The sequence below is a fragment of the Ceratosolen solmsi genome, unplaced genomic scaffold (assembly GCF_000503995.2).
Source record: "Ceratosolen solmsi marchali unplaced genomic scaffold, CerSol_1.0 scaffold25, whole genome shotgun sequence".
Taxonomy (NCBI): Eukaryota; Metazoa; Arthropoda; class Insecta; order Hymenoptera; family Agaonidae; genus Ceratosolen; species Ceratosolen solmsi.
In genome coordinates, this window is record NW_011948444.1 from 944,339 (window position 1) to 960,319 (window position 15,981).

General features: G+C 36.4%; 2 protein-coding genes across 2 annotated transcripts in view; one reads left to right on the top strand and one right to left on the bottom strand.

Annotated features, from left to right (window-relative positions):
• Positions 1-2,513: 2,513 nt before the first annotated feature.
• Positions 2,514-6,074, top strand: PSR (bifunctional arginine demethylase and lysyl-hydroxylase PSR). The gene is made up of 6 exons (XM_011504326.1): positions 2,514-2,679; positions 3,539-3,744; positions 3,834-4,116; positions 4,290-4,645; positions 5,458-5,690; positions 5,825-6,074. The coding sequence occupies exons 1-6, from the start codon at positions 2,607-2,609 to the stop codon at positions 5,850-5,852; spliced, it is 1,179 nt and encodes a 392-aa protein (XP_011502628.1). The 5' UTR covers positions 2,514-2,606; the 3' UTR covers positions 5,853-6,074.
• Positions 6,075-6,417: 343 nt separating this feature from the next.
• Klp31E (kinesin-like protein 31E) overlaps positions 6,418-15,981 on the bottom strand; it is a 28,815-nt gene continuing 19,251 nt past the window's right edge. The window contains exons 6-15 of the mRNA XM_011504327.1: positions 15,095-15,341; positions 13,764-14,668; positions 13,263-13,627; positions 12,633-12,848; positions 12,026-12,148; positions 10,618-10,786; positions 10,073-10,178; positions 9,071-9,625; positions 8,713-8,989; positions 6,418-6,620 (exon numbers count right to left, since the gene is read on the bottom strand). Of these exons, the coding sequence (XP_011502629.1) occupies positions 6,542-6,620; positions 8,713-8,989; positions 9,071-9,625; positions 10,073-10,178; positions 10,618-10,786; positions 12,026-12,148; positions 12,633-12,848; positions 13,263-13,627; positions 13,764-14,668; positions 15,095-15,341 (3,042 nt within the window). The 3' untranslated portion in view covers positions 6,418-6,541. The remainder of the gene's footprint in view (positions 6,621-8,712; positions 8,990-9,070; positions 9,626-10,072; positions 10,179-10,617; positions 10,787-12,025; positions 12,149-12,632; positions 12,849-13,262; positions 13,628-13,763; positions 14,669-15,094; positions 15,342-15,981) is intronic.

The window sequence follows — 15,981 nt, forward strand, 5'->3', positions numbered from 1 at the left end:
AAATTATATTAACAATTTATCGAGCTGAAACAACAAACGACTATTTTAATATTTCAACATTGAACATCCGTTTTTCAGGATTAAGTGCTATAAGTACGTTAGATAATATTTGAATAAAAACTGCATTCTCGTCTATTGATTCGTTTTAATAAATGGATAAATTAAATCGTTTACTCCGTTGATATAACAGTGGCATTCTTCGTGTTTTGTTTGGACAGACAATTTATTATACATTAACGGTAAGCACATATTGTTTACGTTCCTGCATACGTGCTGGGGCTAATATTCGATAAGTCGCTTATGAGTTGAGCTGGAAAAGAGGAAAAATACGTAGCGTCGATCTTGGCAACGTTGAAACCCTTTTCCCGTCTTTCTCTATGAGCACGTATAGCAGTGCCCGAGTGTTTGGTGGAGTCGAAAGAGAAAGACTCAGTCACAAGCCGAATCATAGAAACACACTCGCGCACGAGCGCGCGCGCTCCCACGCACACATACAGCATATAATATATGCGTGAATACATATGCATATATATATATTTCTGTGCCATTCCACGAAGGAGCGCATGCGCTGCTCGAACCGTTGAACTTTCGGCCAGGGACAGCGAGGAAAATGGGAAAAAAATTAAAAGCAACGTCACTGGCCGCGCAAGTGCACCGCTGCGCACACACAGCAAACGCCAGCGATTTACGTGCACGACTGTGCGCTTGAGTACGTGACCCTCCACACGCGGCCTTTACGATAAGTTAAGGGGGACGACAGAGGCGCTCCTCGTTTACTCTCGCTACATGAACCAAATGAAGAAAAAAGGGAAACGAAAAAGGAAAAAACAATTACTGTACACGTTACGACCGACCACGTGTCTTTGCAGGACATGTTACTCGTATTACTCTTACATTCATTCTTCTGCTTTATTATGTAAGAATGCCTTATCCTTGTTTACCAAAATATGTATTACTTTTTTTCTTCTTTTCTTCTTTTTTCATTATTATGAGATAACTCGCAAGTGTTATTTACGACTGGTAGTTAAAGCGTCTCTTATATTTATCGTTGTCTCGTGGTTTATTTTGACTGAAACTCCAATGTACAACAAACAATTTGTTTGCTCAGATATGATAATAACTATAAAAAAGAAAAAATTTATCCAAACCTAATCAACATTTATTGTTTTCTACGTGGTAATTTTCACTTTCCTATAGTAAATAATAATTTTCTCAATATTTTCCTTTAGTTTTATATCAATATCGATATTTGCATAAAAACTATGCTCTTTATTAGTTAATCACGTAATTACCGTAGAACTGAAAAAAATATATATATATATATAGGCTATTAAAGTACATGATTAATTCAAGTTTGTTTTTTAATTGCTAAGATTCCTGTTATTCGCACTAGTGCGGAAATTACCAAAGTACGGCGTTGCTTGCTTTGGAATATTTTTCGCAGCTCCTATCCCAATTTCAGAAATAATAGTTTGCTAATGTATGACGTATCGTACAGTGGCTAGAGAACTTGTTCTTTTCGAAATTTTATTTACATTCTTCTGGAATTTCCTCGGACACATAGCGATCAATTTACTTCTTCTTTTACTTCATTCCCTTCCCTCTCTCATTTTCTTGTTCAATGCCGCTATTCGTAACACATTTTTTTTCTAAATTTATTGTTAATTGCAGTTTGACAACTACGGGGCAAACTACCGGAATTTTCGCCAAGTATCGACGGTGACGAAATACCTCGACCAGTTGCCAACCGGAATAACGCGTAGTCATCCCTTTTTTCCTCGAACGCATTAGAGGAAACGGCATTCGGAGTTTTAAAAATGAAAAGAAGTCTTGCAAAATACCAGAAAGTACATAACGCCTGCCTCTCCCTCCAAAAACGAACGGGACATGACTCACGGACCGTTTGTCACGTAGGCACGTGAGACTCGATCGAGGCGACTTTAATACAGCTTTAACATATCCTTGCCCGTATTACGTCCGCGGAAGAAGTACGCCCGATATTTGATATCCCGATAAATATGCAATCGAGCGGTTGTATGTTTCGGATGGCATTATCATCCGAGGTCGTTAGAAAAATCATTTCCAATTTATCGAATGCTGCTTGCATGCAACGAGAGTGAAACGGAATGGAATAATGCACTTATCCGCCTTGTGTCGGTGTTCCGGTGGGATTTTCGAAGTATGCGCCGATCGTTGCGACACCTAACGGAGGCAACGAGAAGCTCCAACAGCGCGTATCGCTTACATATCCGAATAGAGGAGAAGGGCGCAAGTTACGCATGTGTCAGTTAGTAAGATGTAAGGCGACGTGATCGTATGGTATTGTGGTAGAGACGTTGGACGGTGTCGCGGCGCCGCGAGATCTCGGCATCTCGTACGATTCGCTAATACCGCAAAACGCTTAAAATTATTATAAATAAGCCGATACGTCGGATAATTAATTTAACACTCCCTTACACACACGCACGTATATATATATATATATATATATATATATATATATATATATATATATATATATATATACGCGCGTGAATTTGTATATAGTATATATATATTTAAGAGAGCGAGTGAGTGAAAGGGAGGGAGAGTCGGCGCGATTTATAATGACGGAAGATATAAAACTTGATCATCGGGCGAGGAAGCGGATCAAGGAGGTGAAGAAGAAGGCCCGACCTGGTGAGTTGAATTTTATGTGTTGGAGAAACCATGGCAGCATATTCATAGCCCAGTAAACGCGTGTTTCGTGTTTCATCCTGTTTCATAACCTTCGTCATGTTATGGATACGTGCTTTTCGGTCATAGGTACGAGACGTATATCGTGTTATGTCCTGAAATTTTATTAGACACCGATGCCGAACGATTTTGCTCCTTTCCATTTGATAATATTCGGCATTGACAGGATTGTCGGTGCATTTATCGATGAATTTATTGCTGAAATACTTGTATAATACGTACAGGTATTTCTTCCATTACGAGCTGATTGTTAATAATTCATTAAGCGTGGCCAGATCTTTTATTTTGAAATTTTAAAAAATTTTATTAAAATTTTTTTTTATTTATGCCTGCAAATGCTTGAGACGTTTATAATGAGATTTAGTATATTGTTTTTACGTAGTTGATGTAATTTGCAATTAGTATTTTTATCACGTGTTTCTTGTTTATATCCTTCTTGTTTTCTTTTGGTTTTTGCTTTATTTTTGCAAGTACAAGACGGTTTTGTCTTAAATTTTTTTTTTTTTTTTTTTTAACATTTGGATAAGGGATCAGGCTCGTGTAACTGAAACCTTTAGTTATGTAGTGAGTAACAGATTATATGGATCAGAGGTTGCGTATATGCAAAAGATACATTTTGGAACTATGGAAGCTATTTAATTTTTAACTCGTATTCAGATGTAATCATCAAGGAATGACCATATCATCGGTATAATTTAGTTTATATTTTTGTGTATTTTTCATATGATTAGTGTCTTATTTTACCACCAGTTGTTGGGACAATTAGTACAGTAGATTAAAAATGATTAATTAATGTTCTCAGAACTTGCTGACAAAGTAGCATGGTCCCTACACAACTACAGTAAAAAGTTTGGACAGTTCTGGGATTTCAAAGACAATGTTGATAGAATTATCGAATCGGAAGTTTCATCGGAAGAATTTATTAGAAGATACGAGAAACCTTATATACCTGTGATAATAAAAGCTGTTCAGAACGACTGGAAAGCACAGCATAAATGGACTATCGAGGTAATTCAACATCCACATTAATTAATTTAGTATTAAATATAAATAAAAAACACAAGTGGTCTAATTTATGTTTAAATCATATCTACCAGAGATTAGTAAAAAAATATCGGAATCAAAAATTCAAATGTGGAGAAGATAATGAAGGATATAGTGTAAAAATGAAAATGAAATATTATATTCGTTACATGCAGAATAACGAAGATGATTCCCCATTATATATCTTCGATAGTTCCTTTGGCGAGCATCCACGAAGGAAAAAATTATTGGAGGATTATTCGATTCCAAAGTACTTTAGAGATGATCTCTTTCAGCATGCCGGCGAACACAGAAGACCCCCCTATCGTTGGTTCGTTATGGGACCACAACGATCTGGTAATATTATAAATTAAAAATATAATTTATCGGTTAATTCCATTAAATAGTTATCTAATACATCATATTACATCTTCTTACAAAAATTGTACGATATTGAACATTTATAATCGCAGACAAAAACACATTTAAGATGCACTGACATATTAAAATTTGATTTTTTCTTATTACAGGTACTGGAATACACATAGATCCTTTGGGTACTAGTGCCTGGAATGCACTTATCTCTGGTCATAAGAGATGGTGTCTTTTTCCTACGCACACTCCCAGAGAGCTTTTAAAAGTAACTGGCTCTGAAGGAGGTAAACAAAGAGACGAGGCCATTACCTGGTTCTCTGTTATTTATCCACGAACGAAATTGTCAACATGGCCACAAGACTGCTTACCTATTGAAATTTTACAAAATCCTGGAGAGACCGTTTTTGTGCCCGGTGGTTGGTGGCATGTTGTCCTTAATCTTGACGATACAATTGCAGTGACTCAAAACTTCTGTTCCCGTACAAACTTTCCAGTAGTATGGCACAAAACGGTAGGCGTATTTTTATAAATTTAGTTTTTTCTCTCGCTATAATGCAAAAAAGAAGAGAGTAATTTGAAAACATTGATAGATCGCCTAATTCCGTAGTTGGGAAAGAAGGGAAAGGTCGAATGAAAAATTATATCGATAGTCGTTATAATAATTCTTACCCGCGATACGATAAGAAAATAAGGCTTGTGAAGAAATTTTCATTTAGATCAGTCGACCAACGCAAGCGATTATTATTAATTTAACATTAAAACTTAACGCTTTCGAAAGTCTTCTTTAGCAGTCATCTTATAGACTCTTATTTATAATTACCTTTTGACATTTTTAACGACGAATGCACTTTGTACAAATCCCTTCAAAGTCAATTTTCATCTCTTTTGAAATGATAATTATTTATTTCTAAAACGACAAGCATCTCGTTCAATTTCACTCACTATTATATGGTCATTTTTCATCCCAATCAAACATATATCGTCGTCCGCAGTAATTGTTACATGTAATATACATTGATAAGACTTTTATTTGTGTATAAAATTTCTAAAAATACTTAAAAACCTACATTACAAAAAATACTTATATTCGTAATTAATACTTGGTAAGAATATAAAAATATAAATGTCTAGTTGAAATAATGACACTTAAGAAGTATACTCGTTTTACCGTTAGAATTTTATTTACAATAAGAGCACGAATCGTACAATATTTATTAAATTTATTAAATTTATTTAAAAGTAAATACTAAGGCTTATTTAACAGTTATTTAACAAGAGACGCGTGAGATTGGTAAGGCATTGACTAAGCTATTGACATTTTAGGTTCGAGGACGACCGAAATTATCGCGCAAGTGGTTGAAGGTGCTGCGGGAGAAGGAGCCGGAATTAGCCGCTTTGGCGGACAAAATCGACGTTAAGGAGGACACAGGTGTAGCGAGCGATTCATCTAGTGGCTCTTCAAGTAGTTCGTCGAGCAGCAGTAGCAGCAGTCAATCGGAGGACAGTGCGGATGATAGTGGCCAAGAATCGCTCAGTGCTCACAAAAAGAAGAAAAGGTATAAAGAAAAGTATAATGCATCACGGGTAAATGAATTACAAAACGTCGTCTCATTCGATTTAATCTCTTTATTCGTAATGTTAATTTATATAAAGTTAATCGGGATTTATCCATTTCTTTTAACACTTCCAGAAGAAAACTGAACAACGGCCAACCCTGACAATGTCACAATTTTGGGACCTACAGAGACCTCAGACTGTACAGTATTAACCAACAATTATTGTTTGTACTAAGATTAAATATTACAATTATGACCACCTTTACGTTCATAATAAAATAAATGCTAGATAATGCCAAATTTGTTCAGTTATTTAAATACAAACTACGTATAATAATTCATTTAGGCGCCTTTGGAATTGTGCACCACAGCTCTAGCACAGGCATTTTCGGTGGATAAAAAAAGCGTATAAAAACAAACATTCTCATATTCATGAATGACTCACTGGTAACATCATAACTCTTTAAAAGTCTATAAAATATCACGTTCAAGGATCGCAACTACACTTGCGCTATTACACCACGATAGACTCTTGTTTAAAATTTCATTGGAATCCTAATTAACTTAAAATTAAATTATCATAGCCCATACACGCAGTATAAAAAGTTCACTATAATATTTGAAAGAATACAGGATGTAGATTATTCTTTTGACAAAATTCTCTATTCGCATGTTGAAATAGTCATTGTTTACAAATCTTATGTAACGCGGCGCCCTAATTAATTTCCTTCTCTTTATCATTTCAAATTTGCTCCAATTAATGCTCACTGCTAGATCCCTATCATAGATTGGTAAAACGAGGTCAATAAATAAGCGAGAAGTAATACTAAATAAATAAAATACTTCGTATGCTAGCATTTTAGCGAGTTGCTCCTTTGGAAAGTCCTGTTGTCTCTCTTGTTGTAGCTCCACAGCCTCACTGTGCCATCACTTCATGGAGAGCAGATGGCAGCCATGCAATGCACGAAATTAATGAATAATAATACAAAAGCAAAATAATATTGAAAAAAAAAAACATAATAACAATAACACATTTGAGCTTGTATGTATAATGATTAACAGCATTAGAAATTATGTTTATCATGCAGAGAAAAGTGTGAAGAGAGAATAGACAAAGATTGTTATAGATATTTTTGGCCAGCAGCGTTCCAATACGCAAAGAAACAAAAGATACGATTTATGATTTTTAAGAGCTAACAAGCGTGTGCGTATTATAATACATGTACTTGCTTGAAATTGGCCGAGAACTAAGAAAGGAGATCAAGTGAAAAATATTAATATAGTTAATTGGTGATGGTAATGATGGTGATGGTGATGGTTATGGTGATGGCGATGACGATGACGACGACGACGACGACGACGATGATGATGATGATGATTATTATTATTGTTATTATTATTATTATTATTATTATTATTATTATGTTGATAACGATGAAAAAGATTAAGCGAAATTGTTGCATTCAAGTAACAATATTTGAAAAATATTCTTTCCTTTAAACTCATGTTAAATATAAATGTTGGATAAGAAAATTGCTTTTTTTCTATATATATATATGTATAATTTCATTTCTTTGTACGTTTTCAATTACTCAAGCACTTTGGTTCGATCTGTAAATGAGAAAACTTGCTATCTCATTTTAGTAGATTATTCACAAAATTTGTATCGTTACGAGGCATATTAATTATATTATTGAGCTTTGAAGGAAGATCCAGAATGATTAAAGTACACTGGATAGTAATTGATCACTCAAATACCTTAAGCTACTTATTAAAATAGATAAACAATGAACACAGATAACCAAACAAAAACCAACCAAGAGATAGAGATCAAGCGGATCAAGTTATAAAGAAACTGTGGACGTGGACATGGTCAAAGAAGAATCAGGTATGCGCCACAGCTTCACTTCCCCAGAGCTGCAACCAATGTTCCAAGCTTTTAATATAACTAACCTATTAATCGACATTAAGGGGATGTGAAACTGACTTCAAATTTACTCGAATTAATTTTTATTTAACTTAAGGAATGACTAGAACTTTAATTTTATCATATTTTCTTAAGGCTGTTAAATACTAATTTTGTAAAACGAAGCCTTTACCGATGATTTTTTGAAAGCAACTATTAATATGTAATAACGTAGTATGTAATAACGAACTGCAATGCGTATCGTTAGTTTTTTCCAAAAATTATTTTACCCACTTTTGCACGTTCAATTTAAACAGTTGGTTGTAAAATTTGTAAAACATCTCATGTTTCTACGATGAATGTATTTCCATACGAAAAACATTGATTTCAGTAATGGTAATTATACGCATTTATAAACAAAATTAAAATAATAATTAGGAAATAATAATTGTTTTTTAATTCCTTACTTGATCTGTGATTTTCGGAAGTTTCGATTAAATTATTTTGGATTTAAATTATAAAAATTATAACTACACAATTAAATCGGCTAAAAATTTGTGCGAAAAATTAAATATATATATGTTTATAAATTAATAATTCATAAAGTTAATATATTAATTTTTTGTTTAAGAATTTTAAGGTAAAAATGATATGTATTTTTTTTATCGAATCGTATAGAATTGGATTGATCGGGATTACCTTGTTTTTTGAAATTTTACAACCATATTGTAACGCGTCACGCAAAACCAAACGAATATTCATTGGTACGCGACTATAAAAGCATGGAAAACTTACTTAATATTTGAAAAATTAATTGGAAATCAAGAGCATTACGTGCAATTAATTAAATTAACATTTTGGTGCTCTCGCAGATTATCTAAAAAATATTATCGTAAGAGCATTCTCAACGTATTGTGCAATTAGTTCATCATACATAGAGATTTAAGTGATAAAGTAGTAGTACCTTTTTCCATCCCCTTAAAGAGAGTGTGGTTTGGTGTGTGTTATTGCTTAGCCAAACCCAAATGCTTAGAAAATTAGGCAATTCGGGTGAGGCCTTTCGTATAGGTCTAGGTATAGGTCGACGAAAGTAAATTGGAAATATCGCAAACTCACTTGCTGGCCGTGAAGATGTGCTGCTGATTGGTGACTGTGGCATTTATGGCCGAAGTGTGGGCACGCACCTCGCCTAGAAGCGCGCACTCCCCCGATTGATCGCCGAAACTCGGAACGGCCCATGCCCTTAGAATGCCACCACGACATCCGGATATCATGACAGACCCGCTGTTAATAAGGCACAATCCAAGGATCCAATCTTTGTGGGCGTTGTTGAGTGACTGGACCAGTTCCATTCTACTTAAATCCCAGCGCTTGATGCACATGTCCCTCGACCCTATTACGAAATAAAAAACTATTTCACCTCATCTCTTGGTCGATGGGCCTTATGTATTCAGGGGGTGGCTACGCGACTTACCGGAAAACAATGCGTTTCCGTAGGTCGTTAGGCATTGGACGCCGTCGTAGTGCGGCGGCGAAAGACTCAACGATTGGCCGGACATGTTGGGCTCGACGAGTGATATGAGGTGATCCTTGCTCCCGGTGATGACCCTGCCGTCCTCGGAAACGCCAAGGCACATGACTGCGGCTGCGTGCGGAGTGCTTAGCTTGCCGACGTAGGCGAGCTTGCGGAGGTCCCAAATGCGTACCTTGTCGCTCGAAGCCGTGTAGAGCTCGCGATCGTCGAGGCCGAGTCCGAGGTCGTTGATCGTCGTCTCGCCGACCGGTACCTGGAGCGTCCTCGAGGGCGTGGACAGTGTCAGGGGGCCGCTTTGCGCCTGGCCCGATGAGAATAAGGTCTTGATGCAGCTGTTGCTCGCACGTAGGTCCCAGACTTTGACGTAGGCTGCCGAGACGCTGAACAACAGTCGGTGCACCGAGGAGTACTTCACGGCAACGACGTTGTTCGGATGTCCGCCAAGCGTTTGGCTCTCGATTCCCGTTCCCAGATCCCATACCTTTACCGTCCGATCTGTCGAGGTAAGTATTTATTATTTGCGGTTAGGTTATCAAACCCTCGCTCCCGATCTCTTATATCCGCCTATATTTAACTATATTTAACTTAGAGCATCGCACTTTTTTATGCGAGGCTTTTCAAAATATTACCGAGGCAATTTTTGTTTCTCCATCACCCCGAGTTATTGTTAAGCGTTTGAGAGGGGGAGAGAGAATAGAAATAATAATAATAATGCTTGTTGGAATGATACTTGGCAGAGAAGCTATTGCGCAAATTTGATTTGCGAGTTAGATTTTATTAGGTCCCGCGGTCTCAAGTTCGTTATGGTTTTAAATATTCATATATTATATTGATAAGGTTTTTATAATTATTTATACAAGTTTGATGTTATCAAGTTTTTCCCTACGAACATATTTGTGAATTGATAAAAAATAAAAATCACGAATTTATAAAGTTTCATACCTTTCGAGCCGCTGAATAGTAAATCATTGGTTACACAAATCGACAAAACGGCTTTGCTATGACCTTCAGCCACATGAGTGCATTGCAACATTGCTCTGGGCACAGCCTGAAAAAAACCATAAATGCCAGTGTGAATTATCCCATATATGTATATATATATAAATAGATGTATCTCAGATTATGAGTAATTTTTAAATAATCACTCGCTTGTTATATTATAATACATCCGTTAGTAGGTGACTATCGTTTATCTAAAATTATCCTTTTATATTCAAATTTTCAAATGGTACTTTATTACGTACGCCGAGCGTACTTAAAAACACGCGATGCGCATCTCCTCTGAAATATCCAATTAACGAAGAGATCATCGTAAGGAAAGGAGTATAAATCGAGTGCATTGAACTCGTTTCCGCAATTAACATTGCTATCCGCGAAGAAAAGAATCGCTTCGATACATTCGTCGTCTCTCGATCGTTACATCTCATTCGAAATGTTACATTTGAAGCAATATATTTTTAATTAACGCACTTGCACAGGAGACTTACCTTTCCTTGGTAATTACTGATCACCCCCTTAGTCGGTTGATGCTCAACGTGAAGTGTTTGCCTGGTTGCGGTCAACCTCGAAAAGACGTTTTCCTCCCGACTGTTGAAGCGTCGGTAGATGGTGGGTGATCCCGGTGGTGAAGATATGTCCATGTGGGCAACCTGCTCCCTGGTTAGGCCGTCAGTTTGTTAGTTTAGCAAAGTTAGTTCAGCCAATAGTTGTTGATATGTGTTTTAATTCACAGAAAAAAAACCATGCGTTTTTTTGTTTTGTTTTTTAATTTTGGGTTTTTGTTTTTTTTACTTATTCTAAGAGAAAGGTCATTGTAATATGCATGCAATGGGTTTTAGTAAGCGACCAATTTGATAATAAAGCCAATTATTCGTGATTTTATTAATGAAATGCTTCGATTCAGCGTCAAAGTCGTATTGAAATTTCGGCAAATCCATGAGATAAATATGAATATGTCATAATGTGTTACTTAAATACGCTTTATATATGAAGCTTTATTGCAACGTTTATTCTTTATTCGTTATTCGTTATTCGTTACGTATATCACAGCATTAGACACGCAGGACTTTTGGTATGTAAATCGATAATTATGTAAAACGCAGAATTCATGTTACATTTATTCAATATCGTAAAGCTATACAAATGTATAATTTTTTGTTATATACAAATATGAGGTACATTTGTTTTAATGGCTACAAGTCAGTTCTCGGTCTTTAATATTATAAACAACTTACGCTAATAATTTGTACAGACCTTTGTATTACGATGCTCATGCTCATATTTATCAATAATAAATAAATACATAAAGATGTGTATAAATAATAAAGTGCTTTAAGCCAGTGGCATACAATTATAATGGCAATAATTAATGAATCTACAAATCATCGTTACATTGTGACAAATAATTACAAGCCGTTTCTTTAAAAAGCCATTTGATCCCTTAAGTCGGTAATGTCATTTGGAAGATAAAGACTTAACTTACATGCTGCTCATAATTCATAATGTAATTGAATTGAATAAAACACTGCTTGAATAAATAAAAAAAAAACTATTATTGAGTAAAGAGTATCGTAATTAGCGAATGTAATCCAAGTCAATGTACAGACAAGTCAAGAGACAGAAAAGGGCGCAAGACGGCGTGCAGTGTGGAATTTTGAAAAATTGGCCGCTAGTCGCCAGTTTCGTTATAGGATCAATCCGATTCAAGGTCACGTTATATCATTGTACATCTGCTATTCACGCATTATACATTTTACCTCACCATCATCGTCTACAACTAGAAAAGAGGGAGAGAATATCAACAAGAGTAACATAGTGCCACTGTGCAAAGTGTGAAAATATAGGAATAATAGAGGAGAATACAAGTTACAAGCCATCTGGAGCATTGTCACTCACATGGAACCGCCACCTGCGTGTAGAGCTCTGCGCAGGGGACGTGGTGACGTGCTGTCGCGACGACTCAACGTCGGTGAGCCGATCAACCCACTTCCATACTGATTCCTCGCGAGTACCAACCCCCTAAGAGCATGCAAGTTTTATTTTTGTTGTTGTTTTTTTTTTGTTTTTGTATTGTTGCTTCGTTTTCAATAATGCCACGTACAATAATTCCAATTCCTATCTACAGTTGCTAGAATATTGCGCTACGATCAAAGCGATCCTTATAAATCTGTGATTGATTATTTCTCGAGCCCATGGTCGCGCATTAGCCCGTCGATTCTTAATTTTCAACTAACAAAAATTTCCAAAACAAGTACTATGTTGTGTTCCTCATAGTTTTCAATATTATTTTTAGGTTTATTTTTGAAAAAACTGTTGATTTTAATATATCTCGAAAATGTATATTCATCGTTAAGTATATCATCATACCTGACGCACAACTTTTAGGGAATAAAATTATCTCGATACAATAAGAGCACGAAGCCTTGCGAAATGATTCAAACACAGATTTGCAAAACATAGCCGACTCGGCCTGAATAATATTATTATTTAAAAAATAACAAACTTTAAGCTCCCCGGTGCACTAGGGACTCTCATAAGCGGATGATTGTGATTTTGATTTTGATTCTGATTCTGATTCTGATTCTGATCCTCAGTCTTTTGATTATCTGCATTCGTTGATATCCCGTACAAGAGCTCCTGAGGCTGAGCAGTTCGTCGGCGAACTTTAATACTTCTTGGCTTGTCGTCTGCTCCTATGCCTTGCGAAAGGCTCTCGCTGCTGTAAAATTTTACTCGTTACATTAATTAGTAATTGTCAGTTGTTGGTTTCCAGTGTGATCGTCCGCGTGATTTTATCATAAATTATCATCTATTTTTTTTTTAAATTGGAAAATCACTGGCAAGATATTTAGTTCTAGTAAAAAAAGTTTCCTTCGTCGAAGCCACAACGCATTAATAAACATACGCGCAACGTCGGATTTCAATAAATTATTATCGATATTTCAAGCCGATATTATTCAAGTAAATCGGATAATGTGACAATTCATCGACAATTGATAGATATTATAATAGTTGAGGTAAGCGACAGAACGTTCCCCACCACCTTATTACCTAATAGAGCAAAAGTTTGAGAGTTCGAATTTAAACTTCACGCGAGCAGTACGTATTTAGTTCAAAATAATTTTCAAATTACTTGTCCGGCGATGAGCTGCGCGAACTCGGTGGACTGTAGGCCGCGGTGGTATTGTTCGTATTATTGCTGCTGGTTAACGATAGGAGATCCCTATCCCTCAAAACGTGCTCGAGCAGTTGATGCTGAACGTCGCTCTCCTGGGCCACCTGGTTCAAGCGAGTTTCCATGTCGCGCGCCTCCACTTGCTTCTGCGCGGCTATGTAGCTCTGCTCGATCGTGAAAGTCAGCATCCGCTGCATGAGATATTGGGCCTCGTCCACGGATTTGATGGTGTTGACGAGAGCCTCGACACCAGGGTCGCCGTCCGTTTCACCGTCAGCGTCACCCATTTCAACCATGGCTCTTTGGCACTCCGATATACTGTCCTAAATTACGAGCGACAATCGACAACATTGAATACATCCTTATTCGCGTCATGTGGATTTTTAAATTAATAATTTCATTCGACCGCTCGCGATGATTGGTGGTCGTTCGAATTGGAAAACAGTCAAAGCAACAAACCTGCAAATAACTAATTTTACTCGTAACGTTGTCGATCTCCTCGTCAATATCAAGGGTATCGCTCTTAGCCGAGGCGACGACGAGCCTGTGCTTTTTTAGTCTCTCCAACTCCCAGCCTAGCTCCTCTCGCTCTTGTAATAGCCTCTCCATTTCTCGCTCAGTCTCAGCGACCGCCTGTTTTGCCAAGGCCTGCTTAGTAATCGTCCTCTCGAAGGTTTGCCAACGCTGCTTGAGAGCCTTTGGATTTAATATCTTGGGAGTCGCGGTCCTGCCGGCGGCTTTTTGACTCAGACCTCGGTCCCTCTTTCTCAGCGCTGAGACCTCTTCTTGCTTTCTCCTCAGCACAACCTCTTTCATGCGCTTATCGGCCTCTAGTGTTCTAATCATGTTGGCGTTACGTCGACTCTCCTTCCGCAACTGCGCGATTTCGCGATTCCGTTTGAGCTCATTCTCTTTGTGACGCTGCGCCTCCTCGCGCATCTTGTTCAAAAGCTTCACCTTCGCTCTCTTCATTTCAGCGAGTTCGTTACGCAGCCCTCGAAGTCGATTCTCATTTTGGGTCTGATTCTTCAACAGTCTGGCGTGCTCTTTCTTAGCGGATTGGAGTATCTTCACTTCCTTCTGCATGGACAAGAGTTTCTTTTCATACTCGTCGCGTAATTTTTTCACCTTCTCCGTCGGGGCAGAGGGCTGCTGCTGAAGTGAAGAAAGCACTTTGTCCCTTTCATCCTGCGTATCGCGTATGCGAAGTTGCAATTGAGCCAATTTATCCTCGTAATGCTGCTTCATAGTCTGCAGGCGTCTTTGGGAAAGCTCGAGCTCCTGGATGAGACGTTGTTTTACATCGATATTCGACGTTAAATTTTCCAATTCGCGACCCATAGCCTCTTCCTCCTCGTCCTCTTCTGTAAATTTATATTTCACACGAATTTTGTTGGCGGCGCTCGTTTTATTTATGTGCACTAACGCTTAATGGACATTCTCTAAACGACTCGAATAATATTTAGCGAGTGTGCATTTGAAAATGTGTTGCGGCAAAGTACTTCGGTTACATCGCATTTTTATTTTATTTTATTTATTTATTTATTTATTTTTCTTTTATAAACATCTATCTCTATAAAAGTATTGATGATATGAATTTGAATAATTATAATCTGTTACTGTTTTACGTCAAAACGTAAAAGAACACAAACGTGAAAAATTAATTTCCTTATCCATTGATCGAGTAACAAACTAATGTTAATAAGCATCAACATTTTTCCTACTCAATGGTTTTATAAAAAAACGAATAATTACATTTGCCGAAAGTATGAGTCGAATGTTAAATATACCTTTTCGATCGGAATCGTCATCCGATTCATCCTCACTCATGGATTCCTGACCATTCTCGGTATCATCCATGTCACCATCGTCGCCGTCTCGATTGCTAATATTTGAATTTTGGGCCTGTTGATTTTTAAGGCTCGCTAAAAGTGCCTTTTCCTTCTGCAATTCCTTTTTAGCATCCAGTAACAGCGAGGACGAGTCATTATGCAAAACATGGGAGGTGTCTCCGTAAGAATTATTAGCTGCATTCATCTGTGCATTATACAATTAAAAATAATGTTACTCGTAATCGACAGTACGAAGACAATGCAAATTAATGGACAACTAAGAACCATGCTCGATACTAAATAATAAATTGAAATAAACGATTAAAAATTTATATAAATAAGTAAAATAACTAACAATTATTGCTATATGGTGATTAATCAAGCTTAAGATAATTCTTGAAATGTGCGTAATATTTATTAATATAAGGATTTAATGAAATGAAAAATTATTCTATTTTTCTACGCAAAATATTTTATAAATCCTTATATATATATATTATTTATAACTTAATCATGATTTTTCAACAAAAAATAATAAATTAAATAAGCTAAATGAGCGAAATAAGTTTTTCTCCTTATCAATTATAAGTGTAATTATTTTTGTAAATTAATTACTTAATTAACTACGCATTTCCTATTATAAATTATGATCATTCCGCTAACTAGTTTCATTAACAGCAGCACAACCATGTAAGAATAATTTATGATTAAAATTTCTTTTAACTTATATCAATGTGTTATCCCAAAATATCTTAATATCCATATATTAACATGTACATAAAATATAATATTATCAAAAAGATATTTATTTATAAACATCATCTCTTTTTATTATTGCTCGTAAT